The sequence below is a fragment of the Chiloscyllium plagiosum genome, chromosome 13, assembly GCF_004010195.1.
Source record: "Chiloscyllium plagiosum isolate BGI_BamShark_2017 chromosome 13, ASM401019v2, whole genome shotgun sequence".
NCBI lineage: Eukaryota > Metazoa > Chordata > Chondrichthyes > Orectolobiformes > Hemiscylliidae > Chiloscyllium > Chiloscyllium plagiosum.
This window is the reverse complement of record NC_057722.1, coordinates 10882163-10897591: the sequence shown is the minus strand read 5'-3', so window position 1 is coordinate 10897591 and position 15429 is coordinate 10882163. Positions and strand designations below refer to the sequence as shown.

The 15429-nt window shown below is 41.1% G+C and overlaps 1 protein-coding gene across 2 annotated transcripts in view; it reads left to right on the top strand.

The window, feature by feature from the left end:
- Window positions 1-15429, top strand: part of LOC122555753 (presenilins-associated rhomboid-like protein, mitochondrial) — a 34028-nt gene that overhangs the window by 7280 nt on the left and 11319 nt on the right. For both annotated transcript variants that reach the window (XM_043701840.1, XM_043701839.1), the window contains exons 3-4: window positions 699-839; window positions 6853-6901. In XM_043701840.1, the coding sequence (XP_043557775.1) occupies window positions 699-839; window positions 6853-6901 (190 nt within the window). The remainder of the gene's footprint in view (window positions 1-698; window positions 840-6852; window positions 6902-15429) is intronic.

The window sequence follows — 15429 nt, the reverse complement described above, 5'->3', positions numbered from 1 at the left end:
TCTCCGGCCTATCACCCTCACCCCAACCTCCTTCCACCTATCGCATTCCGAACACCCCTCCCCCAAGTCCCTCCTCCCTACCTTTTATCTTAGCCTGCTTGGCACACCCTCCTCATTCCTGTAGAGAGGGGCTTTTGTCCGAAACGTCAATTCTCCTGCTCCTTGGATGCTGCCTGACTGCTGCGCTTTTCCAGCAACACATTTTTCAGCTCTGATCTCCAGCATCTGCAGTCCTCACTTTCTCCTATTTTTAATTTTATGCTTATTTTATCCAATGGAAATATCCGTGGGTCATCATTGTGAACTTTGAATGTCAACAGCATCGATCCTGGGTGCAATTGGAGTTTTCTCAGTTGGAGGCAAATTTGAAAATACCCCTGGCGGGTGATGATCATGCATTTTAGACGTATTGATTTATTTCAGCTTCTCTCCTATTCCATCTTTGTGAGGTCCGATGCTGGCTTTTCAGCTAGTATCCCACACTGTGGGCCTGGGCTCTTTGCCAGGTATCCTGCTTTGTAGATCAAGGGCTATTTGTCCTGTAACACGTATTGCAAACCTTAGTATTTTACCCAGTGGATTGCAGTATTGCCCTTGTCCTGTAACAGAACAGTATAAGGTTGAAAAGGGCTGATCTAGTGATGGTGTTATGTATTAAACTGAATTATCAGCTAGACGTTGATCAGTAACTTCTTTAGTTTACAGGATCCTCATTCGGGGTGGCAGCCATCTGGCAGTATGAGTCTCTCAAATCTAGAGTTCAAAGTTACTTCAATGAGCTCCGATTGGATTGGCTGGAAAAGCATCACCCTCCCAAAGCTGGTGATATCAGGAAGCAGGTAAAAGTTTGCGAAACTTCACAGTATTTAAAACAAAATTCAAATTTCTTTTGAGTTATAAGCACCTGATTTCTATGGATTTTATTACCTGGGGGATGGGATGAGCTGTTTTAGAATCACCACAGTAAGGGAAGGCAGGATGATGCAACCACTTTGTTAGGCCAAAGAGAATGTCACTGCAACCATAGAACTGTGCTTATATGCTGTGGATTGAAAGCTGGTTTTCACGGAACATTAAGGTATCATTAGGTCAGCACTGAAAATGTGTTGCTGAAAAAGCGCAGCAGGTCAGGCAGCATCCAAGGAGCAGGAGAATTGATGTTCGGGCATGAGCTCTTCTTCAGGAATCGCGATTCTCCTGATCCTTGGATGCTGCCTGACCTGCTGCGCTTTTCCAGCAACACATTTTCAACTCTGATCTCCAGCATCTGCAGTCCTCACTTTCTCCTAGAAGATCATTAGATCAGCACTCTACTGAGTTAGTGAGTGTAGGTAACATTGATTAGAATGGACCCAATGAATGCCAGTTGACTTGACAGTGGTGAATGCAGAAATACAATATATTACCTTTGGCTAAACAGTTTGCAATGGAAATCCTTTCATGTAAAAACTAGGACAGTACTGAAGTTGTGTTTGGCTTAATAGCTCCCAAATTCAAACAGGTTTATTGTGTTTGAGCTGCAAATGTCAATCACAGTACGAATCAAGAACAAGTACTTGAATTTTAATAACTTTTTAGGAAACATTAGGAAGCTAATAGTCACTTAAATAGGGAAATCACTCTACAATGGTAGTGTCCCTGCCCCTGAGCCAGGAGACCCAGGTCTAAGTCTCACCTGCAGAGGTGTATAATAACATTTCTTAAGAGATTTGTTTAAAAAAAAATACAATATCCAAATCATTGTATGTAGAGGTCATCATAGTCAGGTATGGTGTTTTGGAGAAACAAATGCTTTTACTGGCAAAGGCCATTAGTTCTTCAGGCACTCATTTTCTTTGGCTGTAATGTACAAGTAGGTGAGGAAAAACAATTTGTGTATACTGTATTAGAAATAGAAAAATTTGCATTTCTGTAAAACTTGTCACAACCTCAGACATCCCAAAGGAGTATATGTGATTTTGGGGAGAGGAGGGGCATAATGGTATTTTTGAGATATAGTCACTGATAGGCAATGTAGCACCTACTTTGTGCAAAGCAGAATTCCATACATGTGATGGTGACCAGGTAATCTGATCTTAGTGGTGCTGGTTGACAGATAAATATTGGCCAAGAAACCAGAGAGAACTTCTCTGCTGTTCATGTAGTGAAGTGGAATGTGTTATGTACATATGAGAGGACAGATATGGCCTTGGCTTAGCTTATCATCTGAAAGACTCCTTCAGCAATGGGAATGTCAGTCTGGACCTTTGTGCTCCAGTTTCTACAGTGACACTTGAACCCACAGCATTCAAGTCAGTGCTGAAAAGTAATCTGATATCTTTTATCCTGCTTTATGAATGAACCAGCAACAAGATCTTTTGATCCCAGACGCAGAAGCATCATCTATGAATTACAGTGATTGTTTGACAGCAATTTGCAATTATAAGTGAAACTTAATTTGATTTCTTTTGTTTCTGATTGGACTGGAAAGTGTATTTGGGGATTGTCTTGGGGTGGAATGCTCCCAGTTGCGGAATTGTTCTGAGACCTCAGAGGTAGGGCAGAGTCTTTGTGAGATGGTTAGCAAAGATTATTACTTAACGGACATTAATCCTCCATCTAGTTCTGCTGAGTATATTACCATTGGACCAGTTTTTATTTTGTATTTGTGAGGATTAGTTTTGCTTGTTAATGTTATTCTGCATTTTCTGTATTGTTATATTATCAGGGCTCTATTGAGAATGGATGTGTGCTAGAGGACTGGAGAGTGGCAGGTATAGCAACCATTTTTAAAAAGGGAGGCAGAGCTAATGCAGGTAATTACAGGCCTGTTATATTAAGTTGAGTAAATGCTTTCACAAACTATCAGAAAATGAAGGGACATGAAATTATTAGTTGCAAAACTAGAATAAAAGTGATTAGAAAGGAGTAAGTGCAAGGGTAATAGTTGAAAGCAATTATCCAGAGGTCACTGGTGTCCAGTGAGGCTTAAATATAGGGGCAATGCTGTTCATTATACAAGTGAGCTATTCTGACATAGATCGAGAGAGAATGATGTCAATGTGCCAATGCTGAAGTGCAATTAATACAAACATTAGTTTGTAGAAAACACGAGGAAGTTGCAGGGGGAATATAATGAGGTGGGAAGGTGGGCTATACAGTGGCATGGAGAAGCTAATACAGTCCTTTTTGTGATAACATGATAGTTGCAATCTTGTGCAACCTTGCGCTATAATAAATTGCGTAATAAAAATAATTCTTAAAGAATTAGCGGTGGAATCGTGTAATAACCAACACATGAATGCAAAAGTTTGCATTTTATAAATAACATTCACCTATTCATCAATTGAGGTACAGCCGATTTGCGTTGACGAAACACGTAATAGCAGAAAGGACTGCATTGTGGATTAACAGAAGGAATGGAGGTTCAAGTGGGTAATAAAGGTAAACTCCAATTATGAAGGCTGGTTTAAAAAAATAGCTAGCAAATTATTAGTTTTTATCATGAAAGATATACAGTATTAAAGTTAAGAGGTAATGATGAAATAACAATGAACTAACTGAGACTTCACTTATAGTACTGAGGTTATCATTGATTTGCACATAATAGGAAGGATATTAAGACCTTACAATATGTATCAGACAAATATCCTAGGATGCTGCTTGGTATGAGAAAGTACAAATCTGCAGAAAGGTTCCATAATTTGGGTCATTTTGAAATGTACAAATGCAGACTGCAAGATGATAGAACAGTGTTAAAAATAATAAAAGGGGAGATAGAATCACAGTGTTCTCAGTTGTTGAGCTGAGAACAAAGGGCAATAAATACAATATGAAATGCAAGAGTTAGAGGGGAAAGAATAAAAAGGAACCTGAGGTGCAACTTTTTTTACACAGGAGATGGTACACATATGGAATGAGCTGACAATGGAAGTGGTTGAGGCGGTTACATTAACAACATTTAAAAGGCATTTGGACAAGGTTTAGAATGATATGGGCCAAGTGCAGGGAAATGGGATTAGCGTGGGACATTTTGGTCGGCATGGACTAGTTTGGGCCAAAGGGCCTGTCTCCATGCTGTGGGACTGTATGACTCTATGACTGAAATGGAGGGAAGGTGACATTCCTTTGCAAAGAGAGTTGTGAAACTACGCAATTCACTTCTGGGATAGTTGCTGAGGCCAGAAAACTTGTCAGAAAATGTGATTAGATCGGATAGATGAATGAAGGAAATAAAAAAAAGGAACAGAATGAGTAAATTTACGTAAGACTATTGGAAGAAAGGTAAATCCTGAAGGCGTTGTTGATAAGTTTGCAAATGACACAAGGGTACGTGGAGGGATAGGTAGTGTTGAGGAATTGGGGTGGCTGCAGCCTTGAACCAATGGGTGAGTGGGCAAAAAAGTGGCAGATGGAATGCAGTGTGGCAAAGTGAGAAGTTATACATTTAGGTAGGAGGAATAGAGGAATTGACTATTTTCTGAATGTGGAAAGGCTTTGGAAATCTGAAATGCAAAGAGACGTGGGAGTCCTAGTTCAGGATTCTCATTAAGTTGACATTTAGGAAGGGGCAAAGCAATGTTTGCATTAATTTCAAGAGGACTAGAAAACAAGCAGAGATGTGCTGATGAGGCTGTGTAAGGCTGTGGTCAGACTGCACTTGGAAAATTGTGAGCCCCATATCTAAGGAAAGATGTACTGCCATTGGAAGGGGTCCGGAGGAGATTTACAAGAATGATCGCAGGGCTGAAAGGCTTGTCATATGAAGAGTTATTGAGGACTCTGGATCTGTACTTGATGGAGATTAGAAAGGTGAGGAGGTTCTGATTGCAACTGACAGGATAATGAGAGGCCTGATAGAGTGGAAGTGGGGAAGATTTTTCCACTAGTAGGAGAGATTAGGGCCTGAGGCACAGCCTCAGGTTGAAGGGATGTCCATTTGGAAGTGATATGAGGAAAAATTTCTTCAGCCAAAGATTGGTGATTCTCAGGGTGTGGAGGCCAAGTCATTGAGAATACTTAAGACAGAGATAGGTAGGTTCTTGATTTGGAAAGGTATGAAGCGTTACAGGGAAATGGCAAGAGAATGGAGTTGAGAAGCATGATTAGCCATGATTGAATGGCAGAGCAGCCTTGAAGAGCTAATTCCATATCTATATCTTATAACATGGATTGATTGAACTGGTATGTTCTGTCCAGCATTAACCTCTGTAGACATCTCTGTATTTGTTTACTGTTTACCTGCTAGTTCTGCTTAGTAGATGACAGCCCAAGTTGAGAGAAAGTTTATACTGTAGCTTCCTGAAGTTTAAATAATAGGGTCTCCTGATCAACACCATGGCTTTACAAGAGATTGGCTGAAAATTTATTTTTGGGGAGCAATGACATGCATCTAGGAATGGTCTTTGTTGCTGAGCACAAGATGAATACCTTAGCAAAAAGCCTAAAAATGCAAACACACAGAATGAATAGAGTCTGATAACTCTTATGGTCAATCAGCTTACTGGTAGCCCAGTTGAACATCTCATTTGGAGAAGATGATGCCTGTGTGGAATGACCTGGACATTTTTCCATATTAAAGGAGAGTTGGGCTATGATAGGAATGAGTTTTTATGGGACAGTCAAGGAACAGCATGAGTAAGTTTTGAGGTTAGAGTTAGTGTATGATAAAGGTGAACTTTGGTGGAGTTAGAATGCAAACATGGTGAGTGTCAGTTGTAGAATTGGGGCACAAATATTTTAGCAGTGATGGGGTACAAGAATGTTGAACTTTGATGGAAAGACTGGGATAGAAATGGGATGAGTTTTGGGGAAGATTTTAGAGTCTGGAATTTTGATTTGACAGTTGGTAAGAGTGAGTAATGAGTTATCTTGAAGGAATTCAGATATCAGGAGAATGTGCTTTTTAAAGCTTTAATGAGAAAATTAGGATATGAGAGATATAAACTTTAATAAGAGAATTTCTGTTATTAAAGGGCTTGTATGATTCACAGTAGCAGCACTGGAACAGGGGTGGAGCATTTAATAGTTTGAGCCTGTCCTACCTGTGAGTGAGGCAACAATAATTAAATCAGTAATCAAACTGCACATACCCACCTTTGCTCCATATTCTTTAATGTCCTTGGATAACATGGATCTATGAAGTTTAGAATTACAATTAACAATTGTCAATTAATTAAGAACTAGCAATTTGTGGAGGAATTTTCCAAATTTCTCATATCCTTGAGCTTCTTTATTCACTTATGGGATATAGGCATCGTGGGCAAGGCCAGCTCATTCCTAGTTGCCCTGGAATAGGTGGTAGCGAGCTGCTGCCTCGAACCATTGCAGTCCTTGTAGTGTAGGTAAACCCACAATGCTGTTAAGAAAGGAGTTCCAGGTTTTAGATCGAGTGACAGTGAAGGAAAGAAGCTATAATTCAAAGTCAAGATGATTTGTCTCTTGTAGGTAAACTTGTCCACATTGGTACCCAGTGCTTCAAGAATGGTCTAACTCGAACATTCCATATCTAAATCACTGATTCTACCTCTTATTCTAATTCCCAGATAGAGATGACAGCACTCTGTTTTGTCTTTTGGAATGTTATTTGTATTTGTCCATGATGCTTAAATGATCTGCATTCACGGACCCCACTCTCCTAGAAACTCCACTATTTCTTGTCTTGCACCATTTAGAAAGTACTCTATTCTTTCAAGTTCAAAATAATGATCCCTGATTTGATGACATTGAAAATCCATTTGCCACCAACTTTAGTTATTAGCTTAATCGGTTAACATCTATTTATGATTTTATGCATCTATATTGCTTACAGTGGCATTATCACTGTGCCAAGTCTGCTCTCATATTTGAAATTCAATTATTGTTGTGTTTTAGGTGAATCAGTGGTGGAACAGCCTTACTGAGGGGCAGAGGACTGTCACAGGTTTGTGTTAAATTAAATGAACATTCATGGAATGTTGGTGATAAATACTGAGAAGATTTTAGGTCTTAGGTCAGCCTTCTACCTTGGCCATTACAATTGTGATGTTGATATTTACTTCAAGGACTTTTGATGCTTTCTGTAAGTCTTATACAAAGGCTATTTTGAGATTGCATTGCAGTTTCTTTAGCTGCTCAGTCATAATATCTCCTCAGTCAAACATTTAGATGAATAATATCGAGGATCCCTTACATATTCCTCTGGAAATATCGAGGTAATAATCTACTTTTGCTGTAAAATGAAGTGGTAAATGAAACTTTTATTTTCACTGCAGCAGTCTATTGTGTTGCAGTTACATGCCAGTTGCAACATTTGACACTGCAGAGAATCATAGTGAATTATATCTTTTTGCACCTAGCCATTGACCCCACACGGTGGTGCTGTGTCATTCAATTCTAATAGCCTTGGATCGACCACATATTGCAAATTTCATCTGATTTAATTTTGAAAGAAAGCACCAACAGATCTGGAATCTTGATCTACATCATGTACCATGGTCTGAATTCCTCACGTTGACCCCTGCAGATGGTGATGCCTTAGATGGTTATAACACATGATCTTTGTCATGTGTTATAACCATCTAAAGTCATTAGAATAATTACAATTCACAGGAGACCACTGGCGCTTTATATCCATCTCTACTCTCTACAAGACCAATAAAGCCAGACTCATTTCTCTGTAGCCCTGGATTTTTTTTTGTTTCTCTGCAGATAATTATCTAGTTCTTTTCAAAAGGCGTGACTGAATCTGCCTTTGCCACACTGTCAGGCAATGCATTCAAGATTCTAACGACAAGCTGCATAAAAGAGATTTTTTTCCTCTTGGGATGGTGGGACTGATGTATGAGGAGCGGTTGAATTAGTTAAAACTATATTCAATGGAGTTCAGAAGTATGAAGGAGAATCTCATAAAACTCTGTAACATTTTGGCAGGACAAGGCAGGGTAGACTGAGGAAGGATGTTCCCATGATAGGGGAGTCCAGAATCACGGGGCACAGTCTAAGGATGTAGGGTAGACTATTTAGGACTGGGATGAGGAGAAATTTCTTCACCCAGAAAGTTGTGAGCCTGTGGAAGCAATTGTGTCCAAAAATTGCATCATTTTAAGGAGGAGTTGGATATAACAGTTGGGTCTAAAGGGATCAAAAAATATGGGGGAAATGTGGGAACTAGTTTGATCAGTGTCAGGAGATATAGGAAGGTAGTTCAGGAGTCTCTTGTGGTTATTCCTCTGTCAAAGAAATGTACCTTTTTGAGTACTGTTGAGGATAGTATCTCAGTAGAAAATAGAAATGACAGCCAAATCTTGGGCACCAAGAATGAATCTTCTGTTAAGTGGGGTTTGATGAAGAATTGTTATGGAGGGGCTCTGATGTCAGGGGTACAGGTAGGAGATTCTGCAGGCTTGAGTGTGAATTCAGGATGGTATGTTGCCTCCCTAGTCAAGGATGTTTCAAAATGGTTGCAGCATATTGTCAAAAGAGAGAGTGAGAAGCCTGAAGATGTTGTACACATTGGTAAGAATGACACAATTGGAGAAGGGGTTGAGGCTTTGCAGAGTGAATGTCAGATGTTAGGTAAAAGGTTGAAAAGCAGAACTTCAAAGTTAACAATTCAGAAGGTAGAAGATAGGGCAGCTAAATCAATGACTGAGGAAATGGTACAGTGGACAAGGATTCATGTTTTTGCATCATTGGATCTCTTCTGCAGCAGAAAAGACCTCAAAAGGGATGGGTTTGACCTGAACTGGAAGGGGTCAACATCCTGGTGGGGAGATTCGCTCATGTTCTTTGGGAGCCTTACAACTAACAGGGAGGGAGGTGGGGACGTCCTAAGTAGTAGTGAGAATAGAAAGACAAATGCAAATGGTTCTGAATTTAAAAAAAGAGCAAATTAATTCAAAAAAGGCAGGCAAGGGCAAGTCAGAATGAGGTGACTCTGAAGAATTAAACTGCATTTATTTCAATGCAAAGAATCTTGCAGGTGAGGCAGATGAACTCAGGGCATGTATGGAAACATGGGACTAGGACATCATAGCTACTACGGAAACTTGGCTGAGGGAGGGACAGCACAGGCAGCTCAATTTTCCAGGAAATTTGGAGGGCAGAAAGGTGATATGAGATAGCCTTGGCAGGTAAGTTTAAGGATAACCCTTAGAGATTCTACAAGTACGTTATGAGCAAAAAAGGCAAATAAGGAGAGAATAGGTCTTCTTAAAAATCAACAAGGTTATTTTTGTTTGAAACTATAGGAGATGGGAGAGATACTAAACAAATATTTTGCATCAGTTTTTACTATGGAAAAAGAAATAGAGGCTAGGGAGTTCAGGGAAATACATCTTGATATCTTGAAAACAGTCCCATTACAGAAGAAGTGCTGGAGGTCTTAAAAAACATAAAGGTGAATAAATCTCCAGGACCTGATCATGTCTTTTCCAGGACATTGTAAGAAGTAAGGGAAGAAGTTGTGTGGCCCTTAGCAGCGATATTTGTATCATCTTGAGCCCTGGGTGAGATACTGGAGGGTGGCGAATGGTTGTCCATGTCTTTAAAAAGATTGTAAGGAAAAGTCTGGGAACTCTTGACTTGTGAGTTTGACATCTGTGATGGGTAAGTTGTTGGGGGTGATTGTGAAGGAGAGGATTTACTTGCATTTGGAAAGGCAAGGACTGATTAGGGATAGCATGGCTTTATGTGTGGGAAATTGTATCTCACAAACTTGATTGAGTTTTTTGAGAAAGTAACTGAGAAGATTGATGAGGGCAGAGTGATAACATTATCTGCATAGACTTCAGTAAAGCCTTTGACAAGGTTCCACATAGTAGACTAATTAGTGAAGTCAGATCACATGGGATTCAAGGAGAGCTTGCCAATTAGATACAAAATTGGCTTGAGAGTTGGAGACAGAGGATGGTGATGGGGGATTTTTTTTATTGGACTGGAGGCCTGTGATTAGCAGTTTTCTGTAGGGATCTGTGCTGGGTCTACTTTTGTTTGTCATTTGTATAAATGATTTGGGTGAGAATTTAGGAGGCATTGTTAGTAAATTTGCGAAGACACCAAAATTGGTGGAATAGTCAATAGTGAAAAAGGTTATGTAAGATTATAAAGGAATCTTGATCAATTGGGCCAATGAGCTGAGGAGTTGCAGATGGAGTTTGATTTGGATAAATGTGAGGTATTGCATTTTGGTGAAACTCTCAACGGGTGGGACTTATGCAATTAATGGTAGAGCCCTGGGTAGTATTGACAAACAGAGAGATCGAGGGGGTCAGGTGCATAGTTTTTTGAAAGTTGCATCATGGGTAGATGTTGTGTTAAGAGGGCATTTACCATAGGGTCATAGAGGTACAGAATAGAAACGGACCCTTCAGTCCAACTCGGCCATGCCGACCAGATATCCAAACCTAATCTAGTCCCATTTGCCAGCGACTTGGACCGTATCCCTCTGAACCCTTCCTATTCATATACCCATTCAAATGCCTTGTAAATGTTAAAATTGTACCAGCCTCCACCACTTGCTCTGGCAGCTCATTCCATACACGCACCACTCTCTGTGTGAAAAAGTTGCCCTTTAGGTCCCTTTTAAATTTTTCCCCTCTCAAACTAAACCTATGCCCTCTCGTTCTGGACTCCCCCACCCCAGGGAAAAGACCTTGTCTATCTACCCTTCCCATGCCTCTCTTGATTTTATAAAACTCTATAAGGTCACCCCTCAGCCACTGACACTCCAGGGAAAACAGCCCCAGACTATTCAGCCTCTCTGTATAGCTCAAATCCTCCAACCCTGGTAACATCTTGTAAATCTTTTCTGAACTCTTTCAAGTTTCACAACATCTTTCTGATAGGTGGGAGACAAGAATTGCAAGCAGTATTCCAACCATGGCCTAACCAATGTCCTGTACAGCAGCAATATGACCTTCCAACTCCTATACTCAATGCTCTGACCAATAAAGGATTGCATACCAAACGCCACCTTCACTGTCCTATCTGCCTGCAACTCCACTTTCAAGGGACTGGGAACTTGTACTCCAAGGTCTCTTAATTCAGCAACACTCCCTAGGACCTTACCATTAAGTGTATAAGTCCTGCCCTGATTTGCCTTTCCAAAATGCAGCACCTCACTTTTATCTGAATTAAACTCTATCTGTCAATCCTCGGCTCTTTGGCCCATCTGATCAAAATCCCGTTTGAGGTAGCCTACTACACTGTCCACTGCACCTCCAATTTTGGTGAGGTTTGCAAACTTACTAACTATATCTCCTATGCTCACACCCAAATCATTTATGTAAATGATGAAAGGTAGTGGACCCAGCACCGATCCTTGTGACACTCCACTGGTCACAGGCCTTCAGTCTGAAAAACAATTCTTCTCCACCACCACCTTCTGTCTTCTACCTTTGAGCCAGTTCTGTATCCAAATGGCTAGTTCTCCCCGTACTCCATGAGATCTAACCTTGCTAAACAGTCTACCTTGAGGAACCTTGTCAAACACTTTAGTGAAATCCATATAGATCACGTCCACTGCTCTGCCCTCATCAATCCTCTTTGTGACCTCTTCAAAAAACTCAATCAAGTTTGTGAGACATGATTTCCCACGCACAAAACCATGTTGACTATCCCTAATCAGTCATAGAGATGTACACCATGGAAACAGACCCTTCGGTCCAACCCGTCCATGCCGACCAGATATCCCAACCCAATCTAGTTCCACCTGCCAGCACCCGGCCCATATCCCTCCAAACCCTTCCTATTCATATACCCATCCAAATGCCTCTTAACTATTTCAATTGTACCAGCCTTTACCACATCCTCTGGTAGCTCATTCCATACACGTACCATCCTCTGTGTGAAAAAGTTGCCCCTTAGGTCTCTTTTATATCTTTCCCCTCTCACCCTAAACCTATACGCTCTAGTTCTGGACTCCCCGACCCCAGGGAAAAGACTTTGCCTATTTACCCTATCCATGCCCCTCATAATTTATAAACCTCTATAAGGTCACCCCTCAGCTTCCGACAGTCCTTGCCTTTCCAAATACATGTACATCCTGTCACTCAGGATTCCCTCCACCAACCTGCCCACCATTGGTGTCAGTCTCACTGGTCAATAGCTCCCTGGCTTTTCCTTACCATCTTTCTTAAATACTGTAGTGGCACCACATTAACCAACCTCCACTCTTCCGGCACCTCACCTGTGAGTATCGATGATCCAAATATCTCAGCAAGGGACCCAGCAATCACTTCCCTAGCTTCCCTCAGAATTCTAGGGTACACTTGATCAGGTCCTGGGGATTTATCCGTTTTTATGCATATTAAGACATCCAGTACCACCACCTCTGTAATATGGACATTTTTCAAGATGTCATCGTCTATTTCCCCACATTCTTATATCTTCCTTGTCCTTCTCCACGTTAAACACTAATGCAAAATACTCGTTTAGTATCTCCCTCATATCCTGCGGTTCCACAATTCGGCTGGCTTGCTGATCTTTGAGGGGCCCTATTCTTTCCCTAGTTACCGTGTTATTGTATTTATAGAATCCCTTTGGATCCTCCTTAACCCTATTTGCCGAAGCTATCTCATGTCTCCTTTTTGCCTTCCTGATTTCCTACTACATTTATACTCTTTTAAGGATTCACTCGATCTCTGCTGTCTATATCTGTCATATGCTTTCTTTGTCTTCTTAAACAAAACTTCAATTTCTCTAGTCACCCAGCATTCCCTACACTTACCAGCCTTTCCTTTCACACTTAACAGGAATATACTGTCTCTGGACTCTCATTATCTCATTTTTGAGGGCTTCCCATTTTCCAGCTGTCCCTTTACCTGCGAACATTTCCCCCCAGTCAACTTTTAAAAGTTCTTGCCTAATACTGTCAAAATTGGCCTTCCTCCAATTTAGAATTTCAACTTTTAGATCCGATCATTGTTTTAAAACTAATAGAATTATGGTCGCTGGCCCCAAAGTACTTGCCCACTGACACCTCAGTCACCTGCCCTGCCTTATTTCCCAAGAGTGGGTCAAGCTTTGCACCTTCTCTAGTAGGTACAGCCACATACTGAATTAGAAAATGTTCTTGTTCACACTTAACAAATTCCTCTCCATCCAAACCTTTGACAGTCCCTGTTTATGTTTGGAAAGTTAAAATCCCCTACCATAATCACCTTATTGTTCTTGCAGATAACTGAGATCTCATTACAAATTTGTTTCTCAATTTCCCTCTGACTCTTGGAGGGTCTATAATACAATCCCAATTTGGTGATTATTCCTTTCTTATTTCTCAGTTCTACCCAAATAACTTCCCTGGATATATTCCCAGGAATATGCCTCCCTAAGTACAGCAGTAGTACAGCAATATCCATTATCAAAAACACCAATTTCCTTCCTTTCTTGCCTCCCTTTCTGTCCTTCCTATAGCATTTGTACCCTGGAACATTAAGCTGTCAGTCCTGTCCATCCCCTGAATCAGGTCTCTGTAATTGCTATGATATCCAGGTCCCATATTCCTAACCATGCCCTGAGTTCGTCTACCTTCCCTGTTAGGCCTCTTGCATTGAAATAAATGGTGTTTAATTTATCAGTCCTGCCTTGTTCTCTGCTTTGTTCCTGCCTGCCCTGACTGTTTGACTTGCCTTTGTTCTCAATGTACCAGTCTCAAAATGAAATCTTTCCTCACTATCTCTCTGGGTCCCATCCCCCGCCTTACTATTTTAAATACCCCCAAGCAGCTCTAGCAAATTGTCCCTGCCAGTATATTATTCCCCTTTCAATTCAGATGCAATTCCTCCTTCTTAGGTCATTTCTACCCCAGAAAAGATTTCAATGATCCAAAAGTGTGAACCCTTCTTCCCTGCACCAGCTCCTCTGCCATGCATTCATCTGCTCTGTCCTCCTATTCCTACCCTCACTAGCTCGCAGCACCGGGAGTAATCCAGATATTACTACCCTTGAGGACCTCCTTTTTAAATTCCTGCCTAACTCTCCATATTCTTCCTTCAGAATCTCGTCTTTTTCCCTTCCTATCTCACAGGTTCCAATGTGTACAATGACCCCTTGCTGGTCCCTTTCCCCTTTGAGAACGTTCTGCATCCTCTCTGAGATATCCTTGATCCTGGCACCAGGGAGGCAATATATCATACTGATGTTTCACTGTCGGCTGTGAATTGTGATAGGGGACCCTATGGTCTGTACCTCTGACCATAGGGTCCCCTATCACAATCGATTGTTTGGAACCTGACGTACCCCTCATTACATTAGAGCCATTCTCGCTACCAGAAACCTGGCTGTTCATGCTACATTCCCCTGTGTCCTTCACCCCCCCTACATTTCCTAGAACGGTCTGTTTGTTTAAGATGGAGATAGCCACAGGAGACTCCTACATTATCTGCTTCCCTGGAGTTAACCTATCTATCTGACCACATCTGCAGCTTTCTCCCTCCCTATAACTGCCATCCATCACACCTGTAGCTCCTGTTAATTCTTTTTTGCCTCTAAAATTATGAGGGGCATGGATAGGGTAAATAGGCAAAGTCTTTTCCCTGGGGTCGGGGAGTCCAGAGCAAGAGGGCATAGATTTAGGGTGAGAGGGGAAAGATATAAAAGTGACCTATGGGGCAATTTTTTCACACAGAGGGTGCCACTTCAATCGATCCATTTGACCTGATAGGATTTGCAACCAAAGACACTTCCTCCAGACATAATCACCAGTAACATGGAAACTCTCCCTAAACTCCCATATCTGACAGGAAGAGCACATCACTACCAAAGGCCATCTTTGCTCCTTAACAATCCACAGACCCAGAAAAAAGCACTAACTTATTGCTCTAACAAAAAACTGCTCGAGGCTAACTTAATACTTATGGTTTATATTTTCAACATTTAATCAAGAGATAGATCTCAATAAAACATATAATCAAGAAAGAGCCCATTCTCTCACTATTGTAGATTTACAGCAAGATTACACTTAAACACTATGCACTTATCTGCTCTTATGCTGTGAGCTCTCCCACACAGGGTCCTCCAAGGTCAGCTGTGAATTTCGCTGTTTGTTAATTTTTTCCTAGACACATTCCGATGTCCAGAGGTACTTGAACTCAAACAGCAAAGGCAGTAATTGTGCAGATTCACTGCTGTGTCGGACAGCAGTGTGGGCTTCTTTCTCTGACCGTGTGGTCACTGCCTTTGTTTCTCTTCCTCCTTTTTGAAGTGATGTTGTTTTGATCATTTCCATCCCCCAAAATTCCAAAACAATGCAACAGCATACGGAACAGTAATTGCTGCTCCTGGGATTCGAGGAAATCATCTGCAACACCTAAAATACCTCAAATGCTTACCTTGATTGCTCAGACCATTGTGTATAGCAGTTGGGATGTCATGTTGAGGTTGTGCAGAATATTGGTGATGTCACTTTTGAAGTGCTGTGTGCAGTTCTGGTTGCTCTGCAAAAGGAAGGATATTATTAAATTGGACAGG